This window comes from Hylobates moloch, unplaced genomic scaffold (genome assembly GCF_009828535.3).
Source record: "Hylobates moloch isolate HMO894 unplaced genomic scaffold, HMol_V3 SCAFFOLD_9, whole genome shotgun sequence".
Classification (NCBI taxonomy): domain Eukaryota; kingdom Metazoa; phylum Chordata; class Mammalia; order Primates; family Hylobatidae; genus Hylobates; species Hylobates moloch.
The window spans coordinates 11,856,890-11,882,045 of record NW_026652284.1 but is presented as its reverse complement, the minus strand read 5'-3'; the positions used below and the strand labels follow the sequence as shown (position 1 = coordinate 11,882,045).

At 42.6% G+C, this 25,156-nt stretch overlaps 1 protein-coding gene across 8 annotated transcripts in view; it reads right to left on the bottom strand.

The window, feature by feature from the left end:
* Positions 1 to 25,156, bottom strand: part of VPS13D (vacuolar protein sorting 13 homolog D) — a 284,007-nt gene that overhangs the window by 48,346 nt on the left and 210,505 nt on the right. For 7 of the 8 annotated variants that reach the window (XM_032758968.2, XM_032758969.2, XM_032758970.2 and 4 more), the window contains 2 exons: positions 8,704 to 8,836; positions 4,436 to 4,631 (listed from right to left, as the gene is read on the bottom strand). In XM_032758968.2, the coding sequence (XP_032614859.1) occupies positions 4,436 to 4,631; positions 8,704 to 8,836 (329 nt within the window). Of the gene's footprint in view, positions 1 to 4,435; positions 4,632 to 8,703; positions 8,837 to 10,940; positions 11,002 to 25,156 lie in introns of those variants that run through there. The other variant, XM_058444651.1, reaches the window with a different exon arrangement.

Genomic DNA, 25,156 nt, shown 5'->3' with positions numbered 1-25,156 from the left:
CCTTGGAAAAGGTTTCTCATTTCAGTTCCAAACCACACATACTTGTACAGTGAACAAATGCAGTGGGGGATATTGGTCCACAACACTCATGTTGAGGCCAAAGGCTCTGCAGTCCTCCGCCCTCTTCTCTCCCCACCCCCACCTGCCTTCCTGAGAACTATTGGGTTGCCTGGAAATTTCAGAGGAAAGTTAGGTGGCTGTCGCTTGGAATGCCAGCACACTCCAACAAGTAGAGGAACTTGGAAGTATTTTAATCTAAAAGAACATAAGGAGGGGGGTTCCCTATAAATAAAATCATGTTCAAATAAACACAAAAAAGGAGCCAATGTTTCCTGTAAGGCCACTTTTCAGATGGATTACTGGAAGGAGTACTCTTTCACAGTTTTATGGCTTACTTTCCTATCATCTGCTTAAAATTTGGGTCTTTTAAAACATAGATGCTAAGATCTAAGCCTTTACTTGGATGAAATATTACAAAGGAAGCAGAAAGTCTCATTCCAATTGCAGGCTCAGAGGCAGAACTCTTGGACTCTTGGGTTCTATTCCTGGCTTGGTCCCTGGGCTCAGGTCAACCCTCGGTCAGAATCTCACTTCTAATCCCTTCAAATCATTTGTTAGTCCCTGTTGTCTAAACAGTGGGGAAAAACCCTGAGTAACACCCCTGGATCCTGTTCAATCAACTGGGATGGTTGGAGATGGTTATAACTCACTTCCAAGAAACCAGGGTGATTTATCCCTCGGTGATAGTGTTAGAGCCAGTATGTTCCTGAGAGATACAGTGTCATCAGAACAAACTGGCACTGAAACATTTCTCCACCTGCAAGGATCTCTGTGCTCCTTTAATAGGACTTTAAAACAGTATCACCCAGCATTTTTATAGTTCTTTATAGCTTCCACATTAAAATAACTCTGGTTGGGCTTCAAACCCCTGAGAAGCAGAATAAACAGAGAGATAAATTTATCCCCACTTTATAGATGAAAAAACTAAAACTGAGTCTTACATAGATGTCTTGACTTGACCCAGGGCCCAAAGCTAATAAGTAAGGTGGCTGGGACTCTGGCCTGTTGTTTTCCAGATCAAGTGTTCTCTTTCTTTGTTTGACAGGGTCTCACTGTTGCCCAGGCTGGAGTGCAGGGGCACAATCATAGCTCACTGCAGCCTCAACCTTCCAGGCTTCGGCAATCTTCCCACCTCAGCCTCCCAAGTAGCAAGAACCAGAGGTGCACACCACCCACCACCATACCCAGGTATTTTTTTTTTTTTTTTTTTAAGAGATGGGGGCTCATTATGTTGCCCAGGCTGGTCTCAAACTCCTGGGCTCAAGCGATCCTCCCACCTTGGCCTCCCAAAGTGCTGGATCACAGGTGTGCACCACCATGCCCAGCCCAAGCACTCTCTTCTAATGCATAGCTCCTCATGAATACTTCTGGACCTGGAAAAATGGACTGAGGGACATTGGTGAAACGGCTGCTATGTATCCCTTCAGAAGAACCTGTAATTTTAGCTTTTTCTGCACAGTAAAGGACACTGATCCACTGATCCAAACATATACCCCACTCGCCTCTGCCCCACTTGCCTCTGGTAACTTCTGCCATGACTCTGCCACTACTGGCACCTCCAGGAATAGAGAAGGGATGTGGAAGTTAATCCCCCTCCTTTGAGGATATTTGAAGACCGGCTGTGCCTCAATTATCACGGTGGCTTTCGTTTCTAGGAGGAGTGAATGGTTAGGCAGATCGCTGTCTCATGAAACTTGCAGTTAAACTTCGTTTTTTTTTTCTTTTTTTCTGCAGCCTACAAAGTTGGAACTTGCAGTTAAACTTCAATTAGGCTGCCCAATTACTGTCTGCTTTGAGTCAAGCTGCACAACTTTTCTATATCCCGAGTGCCTCATCTATATGGAAATGTAAAACTTCATTGGGCTGAGATGAGGAGTGGCCAGTGCTGACTGTGAATGGCTCCCCAGTGCCTTCATGAGGCCATGGTCTCTGCTGCTGAGGTCCAGATAAGGCTAAGGTGGCAGGCCAGAGGAACCAGACAGAGAAAAATGCAGTGCTGGTCAAGACATGAATCATGTCAGCGTGCAGGTAATAGTAAAGTAAATCTTGAGTCAGCAGGGAAGAAACTATGTGGAATGCCATATCTTGACACTAACTGACTCTGAAACACATATAAGAGAAATCCAATGAGCCCCCTCCCCGCAGACCCAGGTAGCAGGGTGCAATGCAGTGGTGCTGGGCACAAGGTCAAGACATAGGCTGGGTCTAAGTCTAGGTCTACCATCTCCGACCAGCTGTGTGGCTGTGGACAAGCTCCATGACTTCTCTGGACTGTCTTGTCCTCACTTGTAAATCAAGTATGAAGATTAAACGGGATTCCACACGTGGAGGCACAAAGACAATGCCTGGCACATAGATAAGTTCCTTCCTTTTGGTGTTGCACACACAGTAGTTTCCTTTTACCTGGAAGGTGATTCTCTCTTCTCTTCACCTGGCCAACTCCTACTTCATACTCCAGGCTTCACCTCAAATATTACTTCCCTAGAAAAGCCTGTCTCAACTCCCCTGATCACTAGGTTAGCCACCCTCCTTCTCCCCATCACCTTCTCTGATCATAGTCTCATGGCACCCTCTAAGTCTCCTCTATGTCATTTGTCACAATTTCAGCAAATAAGTGTTTATATAATTTTTTATGTTTGCTGCCCTGCTTGATTATAAGCTCTTTGAGACCAGGGACAGTTTTGGTTTCTGCTATTCCCAACCCTGAGTTCATAGGAAATTTTCAATCACTATTTACTGACAGGGAATGAATAAATGGCAGCTACGTACTGGCTGACAGAAAATCAAACTTCTATGGCAATGTTGAACAACTAATAAAAATGACAAGAATGTCCCTCTCAAAGACATTCTTTCTGCAGTGACTGTGGCTACATTACTTGTGCTCCTAAAAAGAATGAAAAACCTCATCAAGACTTTCAAGCTGACAATGTATAAAATTCAAGCCATTTCTTTCTCGTCAACATTATTAAAACTTCACAGCACAAAATCATCTTTAAAAAATTTATCACATATACCTTGAACCCTTTTTATCAATCAATCCCTTGGCTATTTTGACATTTGAAGAATACACATGCTTCTTCGGGAACTCTTAGGCATCTTCAGCTTTACACTTCATTAAGTCTTATTATCTTAACAAATACTGGAGGTGGACTTCTTGGGCTTCGAGCAGAGATGGAAAAACTAACTGGAAATACTTTTGAAGCCTCCTCACTGCCTGCCCCTCCCCACAACTTCATAAATGCTTCAAAATATACTCAAGGATTGTTTTAGTTTTGTATCTGAGAATAGAATGTAACTTAACTAAAGTAAACCATACAGAGTTTACTCAGCTGCTTCCAGATGGAAGGCATTCTGGCACAGCACACTGCATGGCCCCAGTCCACAATCGGAGCGTTTCCCCTACTGCAGTAATGCGTCTTCAGTAAGTTTTCCTGGTGACAGACAAATGGATTCACTTCAATTGGGGACAATTTCACTTCATATCCTATTTGAGGGAGTGATAGGGTGTGGATGTGGGCCAGGCCCTAGGCATTCTAAAAGGGCGTACTAATTCACTCAGGGAAAATCTATTATCCAGGCAGCAGCAAAATCCTTCTGGGCTTGAGTCGAGTCTAGCTTGGCTGGGCCCTTAACATTCATTATACCCTTTGTTGATAAGAATCCCCAATTAGTCACTCTGGAAAAGGGAGGCTAAAATAGGCCATTCAAGCAAACAGCTACGTTAAAGTGGTTGGGTTCTGTGGGGTTTGGAACCATATGGGCTGTCCCTGATTTCCAGTCTCAGCTGGTATCAAGGCCAGACAGCCATCCCACAGCAGACTTGCCGACCTGCTGGGGGGGTTGGGGGGTGGCATTTTTCTTTATGAGGTTGGGGCTGGCACTTTCAAGCAGAAGGAAAATTAAGAAGGAACAGACCCATGTGGTGAACAACAACTGTGGGGATTCTAGAACTGTATCATGGGGTATAGGAGTAAGAACCGGACTACAATCTGACAGTTTTCTTCATGGGAATGTGGGGATCTAGTTGGCTTGGTGAACAGAAGAAGCTTCTAACAATTTAATCCTAATTCTGACCTCTCTAGTGGAGAAAAATAACAAAATATACTCATATATACCTATATATATAATATGCTATATATACATACATATATAAAATATGCTATATAGATATATATTTATATGAAAAATTCATGCTGGGTTTCTGTACCTCATTTTCATGTTTTTATATTAGGCAGATCAGAAATTTCAGTTACAAGTATTCGAATTAAAAACCCTATAACTAAGAAAGTACACAATTAAACACATCAGTATGGATTAGGAGAAGCAGCAGACCTAGCCTGGAAACTGCAAAAGCCACTCTTCCCACACCACTGACCTGGGGCCGCTGAGTGTGGCTGTGTCTCTCACCGCCTGGGCTGTTTCTGATGCAAAATCCAAGGCACCTGCCACCGGCTTGGTTACAGTGCCAACAAGCCCTTTTCCAAGGCCAGATATGAAACCGCTGACACCCCCTTCTGTTTTCACACCTTCCACTGTCGAAGTTATAACACTGGTCAGTCCACCAATGATACCTAGTGAAAAAGACAAGGGCTGTTGTAACCCGACAAGGACAAAAGTAAAAGCATTTAAAGCCAAACCCCTTGATTATGGAATGATAACGTATGGCCATTCTATTAATCTCTGTGCCAGAAAGGCCACAGACAGGCCAACTGACAGAAGAGGATCCTGCAGATTTGCCCATTAAGTTCAGAGTCAGAGGATATATGTTACATGTTAGTCAGAAGTAAAATGTGTTCCAGTTCAAAAAAAAAAAAAAAAATCAAAGAAAAGCTGAGAGGTTAACAGTGGCCAATTTTTCGATCCCAGAGCTTGGGCAGCCTATGGACGATCAGGAGAGGATACAGATAGAGGATTAAATCAACAGGAGACTAGAAAATTGGGCCTTTGGGGAAAGTTTGAAGATGATGGCATCCTATGAAATATAAGGCAGAGGCTGGGCGCAGTGGCTCACGCCTGTAATCCCAGCACTTTGGGAGACTGCAGCGGGCAGATCACGAGGTCAAGAGATCGAGACCATCCTGGCCAACATGGTGAAACCTCATCTTTACTAAAAATACAAAAATTAGCTGGGCGTGGTGATGCATGCCTGTAGTCCCAGCTACTCGGGAGGCTAAGGCAGGAGAATTGCTTGAACCCAGGAGGCGGAGGCTGCAGTGAGCCAAGATTGCACCATTGCACTCCAGCCTGGTGACCGAGCGAGACTCTGTCTCAAAAAAAAAAAAAAGAAAGAAAGAAAGAAAGATATATAAGGCAGAGAGAGATAACTAAATGTAGTTGTTTCTTAGTATCCATGTGGGATTGATCCAGGATCCCCTGCAGATACCAAAATCCTAGGATGCTCAAGTCCCTTACATAATGTGCTGTAGGTGTTTGCATATAACCTACACACACCGTCCTGTATACATTAAATCACCTCTAGATTATTTATAGTAGCTAATACAATGCCCACATATCACTTCGTTTGTGTGGAGTCAATACAGTATTTGAAACGTGTGGCAAATTCAAATTTTGCCTTCTGGCACTTTGTGAAATCTTTTTTTTTCCCAAATATTTTCCATCCATGGTTGGCTGAATCTGTGGATATGGAGAGCTGGTGGTATACATTTGCGGTTTTCAAAGAACACTATGGGGGTGACTGGCCAACCCCACTGGATGCTTGAAATAAGGTAAAAGCTACTGCATGCTTTGATGAAATTCGGTATCGGCGATTACATAAACCTTCATGAAGAGCACCCCAAAAAGCTGTGAAAGCTGGCTAGGACCCTCAATGGAGTCAGTTCAAAAGACCAATCCGGGTCAAAAAGACATTCCAAACATTTTGCAAGTTGACAGCAATGGCTGAAAACACCTTAGAAGAGGCCAGAAGCTGGCAGAGGCTGAAGAGGTCACAGTCACTGAAGGGAAGAGGCAGCCCGTCCAGGGAGCATCTCCAGGACCTGTGCCAGGGACACTCACAGGATGTTTACCCTCTGACAGTGGGGTGTGAGGAAGCTCTCTAGACTCTTCAGCTCTAGTGAGACAAATTGGTAAAGGAAACTCCTTGGGTGAGAATGTACTAACAATTCACAACATTTCTTTTGGATTCTGGGTAAATTTGCTCCAGTGAGGCAATATCTCTTTCCCAAACTTTCTTTTTTTTTCTTTTTTTTTTTTTTTAAGAAACAGGGTGTCCATCTGTCACCCAGGCTGGAGTGCAGTGGCATGATTACCGCTTGCTGCAGCCTTAAACTCCTGGGCTCAAGCGATTCTCCCTCTAGGTCTTCCAAAGTACCGGGCTTACTGTCCTGAGCCACTGCACCCAGCCCTTTCCCAAACTTTTGAACAAAGTTCTTGGCAGAGCACACACAGAACAGGAATTCAGACTGGGACCTGAGAGACAGAACATGACTGAACCTGGGTCCAGCAGGGCCTGCAGAGAGAACTGAGCACAATTCCCAGTTCTTACACCAAGGGGATTGAGTGGATTCTGGTTCTTATTATCTTCTAAAGGTCTTTTCATCCTAAGGGAAGACTCTCACTCCAGGATACTGCCTTCATATAACCCAGAGCTCAGTGGATCCTCTTTGGATGAAGCCACTGGCTCCCAGAGAGGCTGTACATATTATAGGAATGATTCTTGATGGGAGGTAATTTTGCAGCTTTGAACCAATCACGCATTTTCTCAGCACATTTGTGTCTTCATCCAGAAAGTGAGGAGAGCCATGCTCTCTCCACGTTGCAAGGATGCTGGCCAGATAAAGGCCACCATACATAACAAAGCATTTTATATTCATTTTAAAAGTCTTCTAAGAGTCCAATGTACTGTCATTACCGTTACTAGAAAGAATGATTAAGCCTTAACGCCAAATGATTGCCCAACACTCAACTTTTAAAATCCATAAACAAATTACTTTCAGCCAAATTTCACTTCTGGCCTGACGTCTCCTTAGGGACAGCTCCCTTTATGATTGGGCAGCCTTAGGAAAAGCAAAGGCATTTTGATCCAAATCTCACCATTAGGAAAGCTGATAAACAAAAACTCTATTCTAAACGTGTCCTAAGCACAAATAGAAATATAATTTTTTACTGTCTATATTCCTTCCTCTTCTTCCAAATGCAGATAATTAATACTGATCAGTCTTGATATGACTCTGATAGCTTTGGATGGTTCCTAAGGATCTCGTACAAAGAGTTTAATTTACTAAGCCTTACTATGCATGAACTATGTGCCAAGTGTCATGTGAGGTACACAAAGATAAAGGTGAATGCAAAGTGGTCTTTCTCCCCTCCTCACATTCTCAATCTATCAGATGTACACAGCTGGTGACATACACAACCCAGACTGTGCTCTGTCATTAACTCTAACAGGGACAATCGAGCTGGGAAAATGTATTGAGTTGGGACTTACAGGCTGAGTAGGATTTTGATAGACAAGGAAGTGAGGCAGCGGAGGCAGAGCAGAAGGACCATGTGTGAGCAAGGACTTGGAAGCACACCTGGGAAGCAGTACATAGCTCTGTGTGGCCAAAGTGCAACATGGCTGAGGGATGGTGGTTGGAAAATTGGCTGGATTTATAGTTCCAAGGGCCTTGGTTGCTGTACTAAGAAATTGTTAAGAAAAATGCAACAAAAGGCAAATGACTCAGAATTAAAGCATTAAAAGAATTCAAAGTCAGAAACCAAATGCATTCATGCCATCACCAACATCTCTTAGGCAGATAAATTTATAATTTTAGTGAATGCACATTTATGCAAAACTAAAAAACACCTGGGCTACAAACCTGGCCACAGATTCCCCATTTCAATTTCTTTGGAAGGAATGATCAGTAAGGAGAAGGCAGAGGTTACAATTCTAAGAAGAGAAGTAGCAGCTACAATTCTAAGAACAGGTCTGGTTGATTACACCTTATGATACTTTGAGAACAGAAGCCAGAGAACGAAAAGGAATCGCAATGTGCACAACATTCAGAAAACGAATGAGGAGTTCTCACCGGCTGTCGTATTTCAGCTGCAAGGAGGATAAAGTAAGAGAGCTTGGAAGGCTATCAGGTACATCAACACAGGATTTCCTCTGTTGTCAGCTTTTTTTTTTTTTTTTGAAATGGAGTCTTGCTCTGTTGCCAGGCTGGAGTGCAGTGGCACAATCTCAGCTCATTGCAACCTCTGCCTCCAGGGTTCAAGCAATTCTCCTGCCTCAGCCTCCTGAGTAGCTGGGATTACAGGCGTGTACCACCACGCCCAGCTAATTTTTGTATTTTTGGTAGAGACGGGGTTCCACCATGTTGGCCAGGCTGGTATCAAACTCCTAACTTCAAATGATCCACCCGCCTCAACCTCCCAAAGTGCTGGGATTATAGGAGTGAGCCACTGTGCCTGGCCTAATTTTTGTATTTTTAGTAGAGGCGGGGCTTCACCATGTTGGCCAGGCTGGTCTCAAACTCCTGACCTCATGATCCGCTCTCCTAGGCCTCCCAAAATGCTGGGATTACAAGCATGAGCCACTGCGCCCAGCCCAGCTTTCTTTTTTTATAGCTGCAATCAGATTGATACAAAGGTGCCTCTGAGGACCAGCAGCAGCAGAGCCTGATGTCACCCATGACTTACCATGAGCCAGGCCATGGATGCCGGCTACAAGGTGTTCACCACTTGTGGCTGCGTGGTACCTGATGTACTCCCGCTCTGACTGATGCCGATTGTCCATCGTCTTCCCTAAGCCATCTGATAATGTTCCAGCAAACTAGAAGGAGTTAAAAACAGGAAAAGAGTTTTAAAGTCTTAGCACTATTTTTACTATTTGAATTACTTTAAATAAATTTAAATTAAATACATTTAGATAAGCCCATGCTGGTCTGCAGTGGTGTGATCTCATCTCATTGCAACCTCTGCCTCCCAGGCTCAAGTGATTCTCCTGCCTCAGGCTCCCGAGTAGCTGAGATTACAGGTGTGTACCACCACACCTGGCTAATTTTTGTATTTTTAGTAGAGATGGGGTTTCATCATGTTGGTCAGGCTAGTCTCGAACTCCTGACCTCAAGTGATCTGCCCACCTAGGCCTCCCAAAGTTCTGGGATTATAGGCGTGAGCCACTGTGCCTGGCCAATAATTTAAATATAAATAAATTTAAATATTTTAAATGCAGTTACCTATACTGTCTGCCCCAGGTGAGTGGTTCTCAAAAGGACTGGACACATACAAATTAGGGGATGCATACAATGGAGGACACTAGGCTTTGCAAAGCAACTACTAAAAAATATTTAATGACATTCACTTTCCAGAATACTACTCCAAATTTACTGAAAAAATCAGAGGTATAACAAAATAGTCTTGAGGGAGGAGAGGTGAGCTTCAGGACTGTATCATGGTAAGAACATAGGCTCTTTGCCCTAAGAATCAGTGGAATTCAAAACAGGAAATGTGTCAGATTGTTGCTTTAGGGTTTGGTATCAAATATTTGGAGACATCAAACTCCCTCCAGTAATGCTCTCTTTCATTTATTCAATAATTACTGAGTACCTATGAGGTGCCAAGCTCCATTTGTCAAAAGCCAAAAACGAAATCAATGGAAAGATTAACAGGTTAGGTTACCTTTCATAGGAGGTGGCAGACTTGAACTCATGATTTCAAATGCAAACCCACCCTTTCCACAATTCAGAGATTTTATTTATCCTGGCATACTTTAACCAGAAAAGCTGTCTCATCCATCAAAGCTGGGATAAAAAGGACATAAAACTCTGTTTTGTCACAAGACAATCTGAAAAGGTTTAAAGTGACAGTTAATAAACCACAGAGTACTTATCCTCATCATTCAGGCATAAAAAGAGAAGGATATCAAATATATAATTAACCTTCTCAGGAAGGATCTACCAAAACAAGTGGTTTAAGTGCCAATGACCCAGGACTAACCTCTTAGAAAACTCACAGGAATGTTCCTTAGATACAAGGCTCAAGGGAAAGCCTCAAGGCAAGCTGCCTGCCTGGAAGGCCCAGGAACTGGGTGGCCATCTAGGGGCCTATTTCATTCTCCTTTGGCAAGGGGGTTAGGGTGCGTGTTACACAGATCAGATCTGCCCTGGAAACCTCAGTCATGAGGATTCTTGACACAAGTGACACGTGAGTTCTGGGCACAGAAGAGGGACTAGTGAACACAGCAGTAATTCCACGTAAAGCAACAGTTCCTGGAAGAAGCTATGGGCAGACTCATGCCTTTTACTCAGTACAAATATTTTACAACCTAGGGCAGTGATTCCTGACCTTTCTGGAGATGTAACCCCTATCATTATGTTTGCTTTCTGCCTTGCCTTCTATATCACTGCCTGTCTAATGAGAGAATTAAAGTTAATGAGAATTAATAACTTCCTTTAGGACAACTGGAAACACCACACGATGCTGCAAAGCTAGCACCATGAATCACTAAGGAGTGGCTTCAGTCAGAGATCCCATCTGAGAGTTACCACAGTATAGGAGAAGGGCCACAAGCTGGGGCATCTGACCAAATCCGGCTTCAGTCCTCCCTCGACCATTCTGGTAACTACATGACCCTGAGTGAGGTCACCTATCTCTGAGCCTCCTCTGCATCTGAAGAATAGCGAGAGTACCTACTTTGTCATGTGGCTGGGAGCATTCATGACAATGGCTTGGGGGCCTGGTATCTAGTTAGCATTCTTACTATTCTTATTACTCTGCTACTAGTCCAAGGAGGAACATGCTGCAGTGTTTGAGGGAAGCCTGTCGAAGGTTTAGAATTATAGTCATTTGCACTACAGCTTAACATAATAAAATCCTCTCTTTCCAGCAGATAAACACCAGCCTCCCAAGTAAGTTTTTGGAGTGGTACCACTTACAAAATTAGAGTGTTGGACTCCACGATTTCCAAAATCCTTTCCAGCTCTGGCACTGTGTGACCTACAACCCAAGGTAGAATGTCTTTACTAAGTACTTCCTCTGAGCCCAGGACAGATTTAGGTACTGCTGAAGACACAAACAAACAGCAGCCTTGAACCCTGCCCTCAAGATCTGACAGTCTCTTTGAGAAGGTAACAATCGTATACACGAAACAGTCAGCAGGAACCCAGGACACAAACTACACAGAAAGGAAATGTGACCTTTGTTTTTGAAAGAATCAATAAGAGTCCCTGCTATGTTTAGAATTAAGTAGGCTGCCAGTGTTCTTCAGGTTCTGGACAAAAACGTGTCTCTCTGGTGCCCCAGACACTGTGAGAACCACAGTTATGTGATGTGTGCCCATGTCCTGTGTGTCTCCAGGGGACACAACTCCACCTGAAGAGACCCAGGAGCACCGCAGCCAATTCAGGGTCTTAGTCAGGTCTTTCCTGTTTCTCTCAAGCTCTTACATTCTTTGTAAGAGCTTACATTCTCTTTCTTGGAAGACAGATTGGGTAAAGTGCTTTTTACCTATTGCTGGCAGCTAACTAGGAGGAAGTTAAAAATCCCGTAATACTTCCCCCCCGCACCAAGAGAATATGGGAGAATAATCTAGGCAGAATATCCACTATCACTGCCTCTTCTTCTACTGCCATCAATTAATATCCAAAGTTGATGAGTGAGCCTATGCCAAAAGCTTAATTTCCAACTAAGTCTGCTGTGGCAGCCTCAGCTCCCCAGCACCAAGTGGGTCCTGGGTGTTCTCTGTACAAAGACAATGTATTGACCCAAGGAGGATGGGATGAGATGACCTAAGACATCACTCTTCCCTCTAATGCTGGATTCTTCCATAAGATGAAGATCTTTGCCATGGAAAGGTACCTACACCTATCTCAACTTACTGTAGGACTTCTGTCTGAATACCTGTTTCTCTGTCCATAAATAATTGCTTGTGCAAGCCAACTGGACTTGTCCTTTGGCACTTGTTAACAGTCAACCATTACAAAAGTCTTCACCCCTAGAAATACAGCTTTGAGAACCTAGAAAACTTGAGTGGATGTTGAAATCTATGATCCAACCAAACCTGTATTGATGAGTAGTTAATCAGATTTTACTGTGAAAGACGTTTTACAGAAACTAAACCAAAGCCAGCCAGATGATGGATACAGTGGTAAAGGTAGGGCCCTGGGCCAGTTCACTGCACTCTGAGTATTGAATCCAGACTACCATAAAGCATGTGGCCTCCTTTTACTATGGAGGCATTTACTTAGGCATCCTTAATTCTACCCCATTCCCCACCTCAGTGGGAAGGTAAGTCCTGCCCAGCTGTTATTTCTCCCTCAAAGACAGCAGAAAACACGTGGGCTGTGGAGGGAGGGAATTCCAGTGGTGCTCATCATGGGTGCCCTCTGGCCTTGCTCTTCTCTGAAGCTTGGAAGCACTATTTTACCCAGGTCCTTGACTTTGAAGATGGTCATCAAAACAGGGCAGAGATACCCAAAAGAGCTGCACCATCATGTAGGAGTGACTGGCCCAGGCCATCCTTCATGATCCCATCCTCCCACTGTCTTGTGACAAGTAAAGCCTGGAGGTAGAGGTCCAGATTATTCAGACGAAGGAGAAATGAGTCCCGATGTGAGCAAGTACAAATCCACTACACATCCAGTCAACCAAGCAATCCAACATGTGCAGAAGCCCTACTTGTATGGCAGGCTAGAGACAGAGAATCAGAAATCAGAAGTGGTTTCTGTCTCTTGCCTTCAAGACCTCAGTAGGGAAGTATGGATGTGGCATAATAGAAAGATAATCACACCTGAGTTTGAATTTTGACTGTGACACCCAACAGCTATGAGATCACAGACAAATAATCTTTGCGGGCCTCTGTTTTCCTCCTTTTCAAAATGGGGATACAAATATTCCCTACAAAGATGCTGTAAGGATTAGGTAATACATGTAAGGCACACAGCACACAGCCTGATACATATGAGACTAAGAACAGTATTATGTTATCTAAATTTTGACTTCTTCATATGCAAAATGGGAATAATCGGATTCTGCAGGATTGTCTTGAGGATTCAGGGATAGTGTGCACGTAAAGCATCTGGCATGGCATATCCCCCCTACCAAAGCGGAAGCTATCTGTAGCGGGCATAACAGCACCAGGGTGTGCTAGGCTTCTAAACTGGGAAAGTGACTAGCAACTGGAAGGTAATCTGCAGACAATTTGTAACTCTTTGGTTATAATACCTTAATACCAGAAGGAGCATTTGCAGAGACTTAAGTCTGCCTACCTCATTTTGCAGCAATCTCAAGTCCACAAAATACTTAAGGCTTCAAGTGCATGTTGTTCTAGCTAAAATGAAAGGTTCCAAGGAACAAAATGTCCTTCAGAAAATCTTCTGTTACACTCACAAAGACAATGATTTTCCCCTTCCTTTCACTTCAACACACGCCATACTTGTGAATTCTGGCCACAGTCCAAAGTCATTAACTTCTATAAAGCAATATTTTCAGCAAGAGGGTAAAAATCTCAGAAGTACTTCAAGATGCCAGTTCTACTGAATGTCTAACACACACTCTGTCAACACTCTCTTCCCAAAATAATCTCATTGTCTACACAAATAGAGACACTGCAAATTAGCCTGGGTTTTGGGCCTGGCTCCGAAGGGTTGATTTTATAAAACCTAAATTCAAGTAGACACTGGAATGGGGCAAGGGAAAAAATTCACACTGTGTTCCTCTATTCTGTCTGATCAGTTTACCTGACCCTTTTATGATCTTCAGCAAGCATGGGGTGCCAAAGGCATTTGGCCAGTGTAACAGGAGCTGGGGCTTGAATTTCTCTCCCTTCTCTTGGGTTCTTCTTTCACAGTTATTTACCTAATGGAAATTTCCTCTTTAATATCTTTGCCTCACTGAGTAATTGCTGGTGGCAGTATCTTCCTTGTCACCAGGGAAGATGATAACCAAATACAACAGCAAAAGAAAGAGAAGTGGCAGGACTCCACAGCGTGATGGAGAAGTTTTATATTCTTCCAAGTACAGATGCTCCTTGACTTATGATGGGATTATATCTGGGTAAGCCCATTTTTAAGTTGAAAAGGCTGCAAAAATGAATTTCATACACCTAACATATCTAAACATGCCCAGAACACTTATATTAGCTGACAGCTGGGCAAAGTCATCTGGCTGCAGGGCCCACTGTAGAGTATTTGTTCCCTCTTCATGATCACGTGGCTAACTAGGAGCTGCGGCTGCTGCTGCCCACCACTGCGACAGAATCGGTTCACATGTCACCAGCCCAGGAAGATCAAAACTCAAAATCTGAAGTACAGTTTCTACTGAATGCATATAGCTTTTGTGTCATCGTCAAGTCAAAAAATCGTAAGTTAAACCACCACAAGTCAGAGACTATACAAAGTTGTACAGCTGCAAACCTCAGCTACCAGCACAGCTCTAATTCTAACCAGCATTGTCTGCAATAAGCTATGTTTGAACCCATAAATTTGGAAAACCCAACTATCTATTGTGCCTCTAAGTAAGGCTGCCATGAACTTTGTGGGAGCTGCCATGATGTAGTCAAACAAGCAGGAGCAAAGGAATCAAATCTTACCCTGACAAGTTACCAAACACGCATGCTGGTGGAAGAGGCTTAATTTCTCTGAACCTCAGTTTATCCATCTGCTAAAATCACATACTTTCTATTTTTTTGCTGGCTGAGTCTCGCTCTGTCACCCAGGCTGGAGTGCAGTGGTGCAATCACAGCTCACTGCAACCTCCACCTCCTGGGTTCAAGCGGTTCTCCTGCCTCAGCCTCCCGTAGCAGGGATTACAGTTGTGTGCCACCACGCCTGGCTAATTTTTGTATTTTTAGTGGAGACAGGGTTTCACCGTGTTGGCCAGGCTGGTCTTGAACTCCTGGCTTCAGGTGATCTGCCTGCCTCGGCCCAACAAGGTGCTAGGATTACAGGCATGAGCCACCGAGCCTGGCCTGCAAAGGACTGTTTTGAAGAGTTAAGAGGATAATTAATGCAAAATGTTTGGTGTAGCATTTGGCCAACACTTTTTACAAGTTTCTTAGAAGTAGTATGGGACTTTCAACTTCAGAGTCATTTTCAACTCTGCTGGTATACTACTAGGAAAACCACCTTTGAGTCATGTAAGACCTAAGTCACTTCAGAACGAAAGTCTTCACCACTGACTTCTGTTTGACACTGTCAAAATATCCACAGTTAAAAAGTATTCTGAGTGTGAGTTTTGCCTTGATGTTGAAGAATCCTTTCGTGATACTCATAAACAGAGAAGAGTTAAAGGAAAATGTGACCTGAAAAGCAGTGAATATCTATCGTTGATAAAAGGCAAACCAAACGGCTAGTCCTCACTCAGCCAAATCACGAAGGGGTGGGGAGACTGGGAAGAGGATTTAAAAAAAAGGCACGGAACAAGTTGAGGTTTGGCAAGAAGGAAGCATTTCTGGATTCCAGATTTCTATCCACTAGAAGAGGAGTGCGTTTGTCTGTTTTCAGTTCTACTTGGTTATGGATTATGTATAGCCCTTAAGGCAAAGAGAAAAGAAGGGGAGGAATCCAGAAAGGGGACCCTGAATAAAAACAATAGAGGCATTTTAAAGTTGGGACTGACATCCTAATTCCAGTAATATGCCTAAGCCAATGACCTTGCTTTTTTTTTTTTTTTTCCTGGTCTCTGGAGATCTAAACGCCCTCCTACCCTAAGATGCACACCATGTTGCTATTTCACGGATAAACACTTATCAGGCAACAGACACTCCTTTTTCAGTTAAGAAACAAAGTTATCTAAAGCCACCCAGAATTATCTCAGCACACAAGGTTGAAACACATGCAAGGAAGTCAGGCCTCAGGACTGTCCTGCTGTCTTAACTAACCCAAGACACACGCCTGCTGAACTGGCAAGTTTCTCTTGCTATTCTGCAACTCTGACCCAGTTGTGAACTCAGATGCTGTTTCAGATTAATCTGGAAGCTCAGAGTGGTTTGAAGCATTCCCATAATAGGATTTTGCTTTTTCCTTAAAAAGGATTGGTGGAGTATGCTATAAAGTGAAAAGCACAGAAATAAGCAGGATGTACACAGGTAGAATCAAGACAACTGATCTTCAACATAGCGAAGTCGGGGCTTAGTCAAATCCTATTTTCCCTATAGTTTTTCTACATTGAGTATAAAGAATTATGAAGGAAGGATGAATCCTGAAGCCCAGCTGTGGACGGAATTGTGTCCTGCCTTTCAGCTCTTCATCAGCTAGGACCCAGTGTAAGACTTTTTGGCAGAAGGGGTGCATGCTCATGTTGAAAATGCGAGGCCCCTACTTGTCCGTTGCTGAAAACCCCATAAAGCGTGCAGAGGGACGCCTGAAGATAGGTTTCCCTACAGTTAGTACTGGCCATGGGGAATATGCCTTCCCACCCCATGAGAGCTCCAGTTTTGCCGTCCTAACAAGGTTTTTCAATATGCATAAATAGCTTGTGCCTCAGTACTGAACCAGGAGATAGATTATAACGCAGGAAAAAAATTCCCTCTATGGTGGTCACACTATAAAGCCTGATTTGGCAGATAACTTATTTCAACTCCAAGAAAGCACACAGGCTTTCAAAAGCAGAGTCCTGATGCCAAGTCTGTCATTAGTATCAGCTGGGTGAACATGAGCAAAAGACACCCTCTCTTTAGGATCAGTGTCCTCATCTACAAAACAGGGAGAACACCACCCATGGAGTTACCCACGGAGACCTTGGTTACGAAAGCACTTGGAAAAAAACACAAATCAAAGGGTTATTACTGGAAATCCTATCCTTTCTTCCAATGAGTGCTCTCCGGCTCCCTCCTCTTTCTCCCCCACTGAATCTTGCATGTCTCATCCTAAACTATGGAGATCACCTCACACCCATTCTGGAACAAAGGAAAGCATAAATATGTCAATTAAAATTGCAAAATACAGAACTCTAGAAACGAAACCGAACATTCCTCAACAGAAAAGAAGCTCAAGATGATCTCCTTCCTAGTCACAAGAACTCCATTCTTACAAAGTACTTTGTATTTATTTCAAATGAATAAATATATTCACTTTAATGCCAAAGGCTTAGAAGAAAGGAGGTTGGTGATGTCAGAGAGAATAATCATAGATGCTGGGCACCAGTATAAGCTGAGCTTCTTGTGGCAAAAGTAAGTAGGTTTCAAGGGTTTGGAATAAGTTTTTTGAGGTTTTTAGAAAGAAATCCGTTCCCAACTATTTCTTTAAATAAATTAAGTTTTAGATGAGTGTGTAGCAGAGTAGATAAGGGCAAACTTCCAAGTACTGAAGACCACAGTGGAACTTCTGGAATCATAAGCATCAGCCAACAATGTTCGTCACGTGCCAGCCACTGTCTTTGGGGCCTCTCATCAATGAAATATTTAACTAGCTTAATCCTCACAACAATCCTGTGAGGTAGTATTATTATGCTCATTTTACAGATAAAGCTGGAAAGACCATGAGCATTTCCAGCAAAAGTCTGCTAAGTATCTATGTGTGATACTGGGTAACTTAGAGAGGTAACCCAACCATGACTTTTGCTATTGTCTTCATAGAAAAATTCCTTCCTAAATGCCAGTGAAAATTATACAGAATCATCAGGCATATCTCTTTTCTCTCCCAAGTAGCAGAACTGACAAAGGAAGGCAGGTGACAAAAGTATATTAAAAAATTTCTGAAAAATTACATGCAAATATCTGGACAAGAAAGAGGAGTCAGGCTCCAGTGTTCTTTCTTGATCCATATCCCTAACTCAGACACCTGGCCCACTTCCATCACCCAGACCTTTCCAGAGGCCACTTGGCCTAGAATCTACTTCTTTTCCCGAAGCTACTACTCTGACAATCTGAAACAGGCCCTGAAGAAACAGGAGGCTTGGTACATGTCCGTTACATGGATCACATCATACCACACCAGCTTACATTACTAGTATGTACCATTTATACTAGGAAGAAAGATGGAGGCCAGGAGATTAGGACCAGTGATTTCAAGAGGTGCTGCCTATGGAGGAGAGGTCTCCTCTTCCACCCCAGTGTCTCACAGGACAATGATTTCCTGAAGGAGGTACAGCACCAAAGCTAAAACATTTGCTTAGTTAGAGCTGGTCTGGTCAAGCAAACTAACTCCAAAAGAAGCTACTGCTCTGGAAAGGCCTGTTTCATGTACCAGTACTGGACATATATGGAGATACAAATATAGGGGGATATGGAGAGAAGAGGACTATGGGGAGAAAGCAGGCAAAACCAACCATGCTCCTGGGGTAAAAAAAGAAGATTTTGAAAGTTCATCTGGTTCAATCTTCATTCCTCTTGATCTTTGCCATTGTTCATTCTTTTTTTCTTTTTTGAGAGGGAGTCTTGATCTGTCACCCAGGCTGGAGTGCAGTGGCATGATCTTGGCTCACTGCAACCTCCGCCTCCTGGGGGTCAAGCAATTCTCCTGCCTCAGCCTCCTGAGTGACTGGGATTACAGGCACACGACACCGTGCCTGGCTAATTTTTGTATTTTTAGTACAGACGGGGTTTCACACCATGCTGGCCAGGCTGGTCTCAAACTCCTGACCTCGTGATCCACCCGCCTTGGCCTCCCAAAGTGCTGGGATTACAGGTGTGAGCCACCACGTCCAGCTGATCTTTGCCAGTCTTCTGCTATTCAAAATACCCCTGACCCATCTAAGAGTAATACACCATTCACAGTGGAAACTAAGCTATTGTTTCTAACAACTAACTTTTTATGGTGGTGGGTAGGATAGACCTGCATTTTGGGAAAGCTGCATATGCAAAGCAGATACTTCACTTCTAGCAATGCCCAGGGAAGTTATTTATATACAAGTGTCATGTATCTGGGTAAGACCACCAATTGGGAACTGGTCTTTAGCATCTGGGAGAACAAAGAAGTTGAACCTGTCTTTTGCGGAGGAGGTAGAATGGGAATGGGAGGTAGTTCAAATCTAAGGTACTTAAATTAAGTCCTGTCTCATTTCTTTAGAAAACTGGCTTGATCCCAGGCTCAAATGAAAGGTCAAAAGAAGATTCTTTTAAAAATGAACTCAAATGTTCCCCCCTTTCAGATGGGCTAAAATAGAAATAAACTTGCAGCTTAGCTACTTCCCAACAGTTCCTCAGAAACTTCTGGTCTTTGCCTAGGATGTCCCTTGGATTCCTCAGTGGCCTTTCAGTCAGCATTCCAACCTTTGCTATCTCTCAATCCACAAACGGTGACCTGGGAAAGGACATTAAAAATTCACACCCATCTACTTCCAGCAGATCTGGTGTCTTGAGCCTGAATTAGTCATCTCCAGGTTAACTGATTTCAGGTCTGAAAAGTCCTGGACTATGGAAGAGAACAGAATCCACTTAACTCAACATCTGCCCTTTCCAAAGGTGGCTACATGGCCTATCCTGATGCCTTTTGTTGATTTTAAGAGAAAACCTTCAATGACTAGAAAGATAGGAAAATGAGAGATCTGGATCAATGTACTTTTTACTTAGAAGAGAACTAATTAACCCTTGTTTATGAAAAAGATTCACAACTTTCCTGCTTAAGCAGAACGGATTCTTCAGGACTCAGTTTCCTTTAAGTCCTTTGTTGTGATTCCAGGGGTTGAAGCTGATTACTTTCTACCTCACACACACTGTCTCTGACCTCCTCTTTCTATTGTCCATCCCAAGGAAAAGAATCCTTCCTCTAGACTCTTCCCTTTAAGCATCAGGCTTTGATCCTTTCAAAAATACAAGTCCCTCTGGGAAACTCCTGCTAATATTTACCCCTTGCCGCAAATAAAAGGTTAAAAATGCAGGGGAGGTATGCATGGGGGAAAATTTAAAAACTGGGTATCTGAGGTAGAAGGAAAGAAGAAGTTTAACTCCTCTCTGGAGAAAAATAATATTGGCCAGAACCTCTAAAATCTTTCTTATACAATGTCAGGCATTCAATTAAAATTTCCAGATATGTAAGAAAACAGGACTAAATGACTGAAAACTAAGAAAAAAAAGACAAGATTAATCACTGGTATAGTATGATTACTATCTTCAGAAGAAAAATAAGATGGAGAGTTTTACCAGAAAACTAACATTAAGATTTTAGTAAATGGTGAAACAGCAGAGTCGACAGGATTAGCAAACTAGAAAATGAGTCAGTAAAAAATATCCAGATGAAACATGAAGAAAAACCAAGGGGGTGAAAATACAGAAAAGTGCATGAGAGGGGTAAGTAGCATGGTAAAAAAGGTCCAAATTCTGCATAACTGGAGTCACAGAAGGAAAAGAAAGAAAGCAAAAGGGGGCAGAAACAATATTTAAAGTGACGCTGGCCAAGAGTTTCCCAAAATTGTCCAAAGACTTCACTACAAATTCAAGAAGTTCTACAAATCCCAAGCCTGAGAATCATATCGAGGCATATTATTAATGGAAACTAAAAAACAAAGAGTAAATCTTAAAGTTGTCAAAGAAAAAAAAAGGACACATTACCTTTGAAGGACGAACAATAATACTGAAAGCTGTTTCAAGAGAAATGGATGGAACAACAATGGGATGATATCATAAAAGACTGAAAGAATAAACATAGTAAAAACATCTTTCAAAAATATAGGTGAAAGAAAGATGTTTTCTGAAGCTGGGCACAGTGGCTCACAGCTGTAATCCCAGCACTTTGGGATGGGCGGGTGGGATCACCTGAGGTCAGGAGTTCAAGACCAGCCTGGCCAACATGGTGAAATCCTGTCTCTAAAAAAATATACAAGTTAGCTGGGCATGATGGCGGGTGCCTGTAATCCCAGCTACACAGTGGGCTGAGGTGGGAGAATTGTTTGAATCCAGGAGGTGGAGGTTGCAGTGAGCCGAGATTGTGCCATTGTACTCCAGCCTGGGCAACAGAGCGAGACCATCTCAAGAAAAAAAAAAAAAAGAAAAACAAATCTGAGATAATTCATTGCTATAAGAGCCACAAAAGGAAGTTCTTTAGCAGAAGGAAAAGGGTCCAGATGGAGGCATGGATAGGCAAAGAAAAGAATAAAAGATGCGGACAGGATAAATATGTGTAGAGATCTAAATGGATATCAATTATTTAAACAAAAAAAAAATCATGTTTTGTGAGGGTTAAGCATAATGTAAGTAGAACTAAAATACATGACAATAATAGCAAAAAAGACAGGAAAAGGCAAATGGAGGTCAAGTGGTATAAGGACTATGCATTGCCTGGGAGGCAGGAAAAAAAGAAAAAGAAGCAAAATAAAGATGGGACCAAAAAATACTCTCTAATCAAGTAACTCCCATAATGGAGAGACTTTTATACGTGTTCCAGGAAACATGAACAAGGATGTTTGTAACAACATCAGTTCATGCCAGCAAAAACAATGGAACAGTCCAAATGTCTAATAGTAAAATAAATAAACTGTGGCACATTCCTACAATGGAATACTATACAGCAGTGACAATGAATGAACTACAGCTACATATATCAACATGCAAGAATCTCAAAAATGTCACAGTGAGTGACAAAAGGTCACAAAAGAATATATTCAATATGACTTATATGTGAGTTAAAAACAGGCAGAATTAAAAATATATGTTTGGTAAAACTGTAAACAGAAGAGAAAGATTTGATTAAAACAATATTCAGGACAGTGAACACCTCAGGGTATAAAGTGAAGGAAGAAGATGTGATCAGGAAGGCTTCAAAAGTACTGGTATATTCTACTGTCTAAGCTAAGTGCTAGGTCCTTGTTTTCATTTCATCGTTCTTTAAACTGAACATATACTATACAATACTCTAATGATCAACTCTTCTACCATTTAAAAAACGTAATGGAACTTGTTTTCTAAGCATGCTACCAAAGGCAGAATTCAACTTAAGAAATAAACCTTACGCTGGGCATGGTGGCTCATGCCTGTAATCCCAGCACTTTGGGAGGCCAAGGTGGGAGGATGACTTGAACCCAAGAGTTCAAGACCGATCTGGACAATATGGCAAGACTCCGTCTCTATAAAAATTAGCTGGGCATGGTGGCATGCACCTGTAGTCTCCGTTACTCAGGAGGCTGAGGTGGGAGGATGGTTTAAGCCCAGGAGAGGTAGAGGCTGCAGTGAGCTGTGATGACGCCACTGCACTCCAGCCTGGGTGACAAAGTGAGACCCTGTCTACAGAGAAAAGGAAAAAAAAAAAAGTAAGGGAAATCTTGGAAACAATCACTCAGCAAAAGTTTTGAGCAGCTGACTAAATAGTAATGGAGAATTATAATAACTTGTATATTCAAACAAGTTAGCCGCAGAGACTTGAAACTCTTCTGTTGAAACACACAATATAAGTTTGTTTCACATAACTTTAGTTTCATCTCTTAGTTTATAGCCACACTGTCCAATAAGTTGACACACTACAGAGCACTTAGAAGGTGATGAGTACTACAGATTAAGATATGCTATACAATGTATAAAATATATAATAAATTCAAAGACAGTGGGAAAATATAAATCATCAATTTTTACATATTGATTACATATTGAAATAATATTTGAAACATAATGAGTTAAATCAAAACATTAAAAATAAGTTTACTTGTTTCTACTTTTTTAATCTGACAAGAGAATTTCTATCAGATAGTGTTGTTTTAGAGATCTGACTCTAAAAAGTTTAAGGACACAGCTTATTAAAATTAAACTCGGAAAGTACCAATATACAGGATAAATATGTGTAGAGATATAAATGGATATCAATTATTTAAGCCAAAAAAATCATGTTTTGTGAGGGTTAAGCACAATATAAGTAGAACTAAAATACATGACAATAACAGCAAAAAAGACAGGAGAAGGCAAATGGAGATAAAGTGGTATAAGGACTATGCATTGCCTGGGAAGCAAGAAAAAAAGAAAAAGAAGCAAAATAAAGATGGGACCAAAAAATACTCTCTGATCAAGTAATGAATTTCAGTTAATTCCTTCCACATAGACTTCAGATGACCAACGATATCTTGCAGATGACTGCTATCGCTGAAACAGAAAACAACAGATGAAAGGTATTGGTTTGGATTGAAGAAGAAAGACCTTTGCAACTCCAGATGGAATATCTAGCAGGAAGGTGGGGGGACAGCTCATTACAGAGTCGTGCCAACATCAGCTCCTACTTTTATCGTTCCTGCCATCAGCAGGAACCCTTCAAATCTGTGACTTCTCAACTTCGACCTGGTCCTCAGGAATGCCTGTCCATGCACACAAACCAGTGCTTCTACTGACTGTGCTGCCTCTGCATGTGGCTGAGAGTGGGTATCCGACTGTTGTGTGACCATGTGTTCATACCTCTTTTCTTCACAAGGTTGGTCGGGGTGCTGCATGCAATGCTGAAAAGCTGGCGTCCATGCTCTAATGACAGGAGGCCACCCTGGTCATCTTTTTACCCTGCCCCCCCCGCCCCGGACAGTGCCTGAAACATGGTTCGAGTGCAATAGAGATTTGCTTTGTATTCCTTTTCAACTCCATCCCCATTTCACACAAATGACAGATTCTATTTACTCCACTAAGAAAAACAAATCTTGGTTGGGCACAGTTGCTCAAGCCTGTAATCCCAGCACTTTGGGAGGCTGAGATGGGCAGATCACCTCAGGTCAGGAGTTTGAGACCAGCCTGGTCAACATGGTGAAACCCCGTCTCTACTAAAATTACAAAAATTAGCCAGGCATGGTGGCGCACACCTGTAGTCCCAGCTACTCGGGAGGCTGAGGCAGGAGAGTCGCCTGAACCCAGGAGGGGGAGGTTGCAGCGAGCTGAGATCGCACCATTGCACTCCACCCTGGGTGACAAGAGTGAAACTCCATTTCAAAAGAAAATAAAAATCTTTTCCTCCCTTCATTTTATTTTTAAATATTATTATTTTTTATTTTTTTGAGGCAGAGTCTCGCTCTGTTGCCCAGGCTGGAGTGCAGTGGCACAATCTCAGCTCACTGCAACCTCCGCCTCCCAGACTCAAGTGATTCTCATGCCTCAGCCTCCCGAGTAGCTGGGATTACAGGCGTCCACCACCACGTCCAGCTAACTTTTGTATTTTTAGCAGAGATGAGGTTTTGCCATGTTGGCCAGGCTGGGCTCCAACTCCTGGCCTCAAGTGATCCACCCACCTCAGCCCCTCAAAGTGCTGGGATTACAGGTGTGAGCCACCACGCCTGGCCTCCTCCCTTCACTTTAAATTGCATAAATAGACTGACTCTTTCAAGAATTCAAACTCTTCTTCTGTGCTCTTGTAAGACCCTGTCCTGCGTATTACTACTGCTCTGTCAATCATCTCTTTTCTCATCTCTTCAATCTTTGCAGCCTGTACCTCTTAATCTACACAACCTTAAAAACACCTGCCTTTAGCTTTCCCTGCCATTCAAGCTGCTGCTCCAGCCCTGCTCTTCCCTCTACAGCCATATCTTTTAAGAGTGTTCTACACTTAATGCTGCCACCACCTATTTTTCATTCACTGAAAACCCCCAAAGCATATACTGATAGTAAATATGCCAGGAATCAAAACACGAAATGATGTCCCTCAATACTGAAAAGCCTGGATGTAACTGGAAATATGGCAAACATATTTAGTGACGGTTGCTTGAAGATTTCTCAGCACCTCTCTCTCTCAGAGGAGCTCAGGCATCACTTGTTCTTGGGCTGCACGTAGAAAGCTTAGTGGAGTATCCAACAGGCAGCATCTAGGGAGCTAAGAGATTCTGATGCAGTATTCCCTTTAAAACATTTTAATGTGTTCATATCACTACAAATGTGCATACAAACTCATAGAGCCAATATTCACTGCAGACATAAATGAGGGTGAGGCATCCATAGGAAAACAGTAAAGTAGAAATCAGAAAAGCTTTGGGGTCACACATTAGGGTGCAAATGTGTGACCCCAAAGTGGTTTCACTTATTGGCTGCGTGATCTTGGGAAACTTCTCAGAGCCTCAGTGTCTTCATCTATAAATTGAGGTAATGCCTAACTCCAAGGGTCTGTCTGTTCCTTCCTTCTTCCCTTTCTTCCCTCCTATCAATAAAAACTTACTTAGCACTATTTGCCAGGCACTGTTCTAAGGGCTGGGGATGTAGCAGTGAACAGAAAAAACTTTCAGCCCTCATGAGATTTACATATACTATGGACTGAGTGTGTCCTTCCAA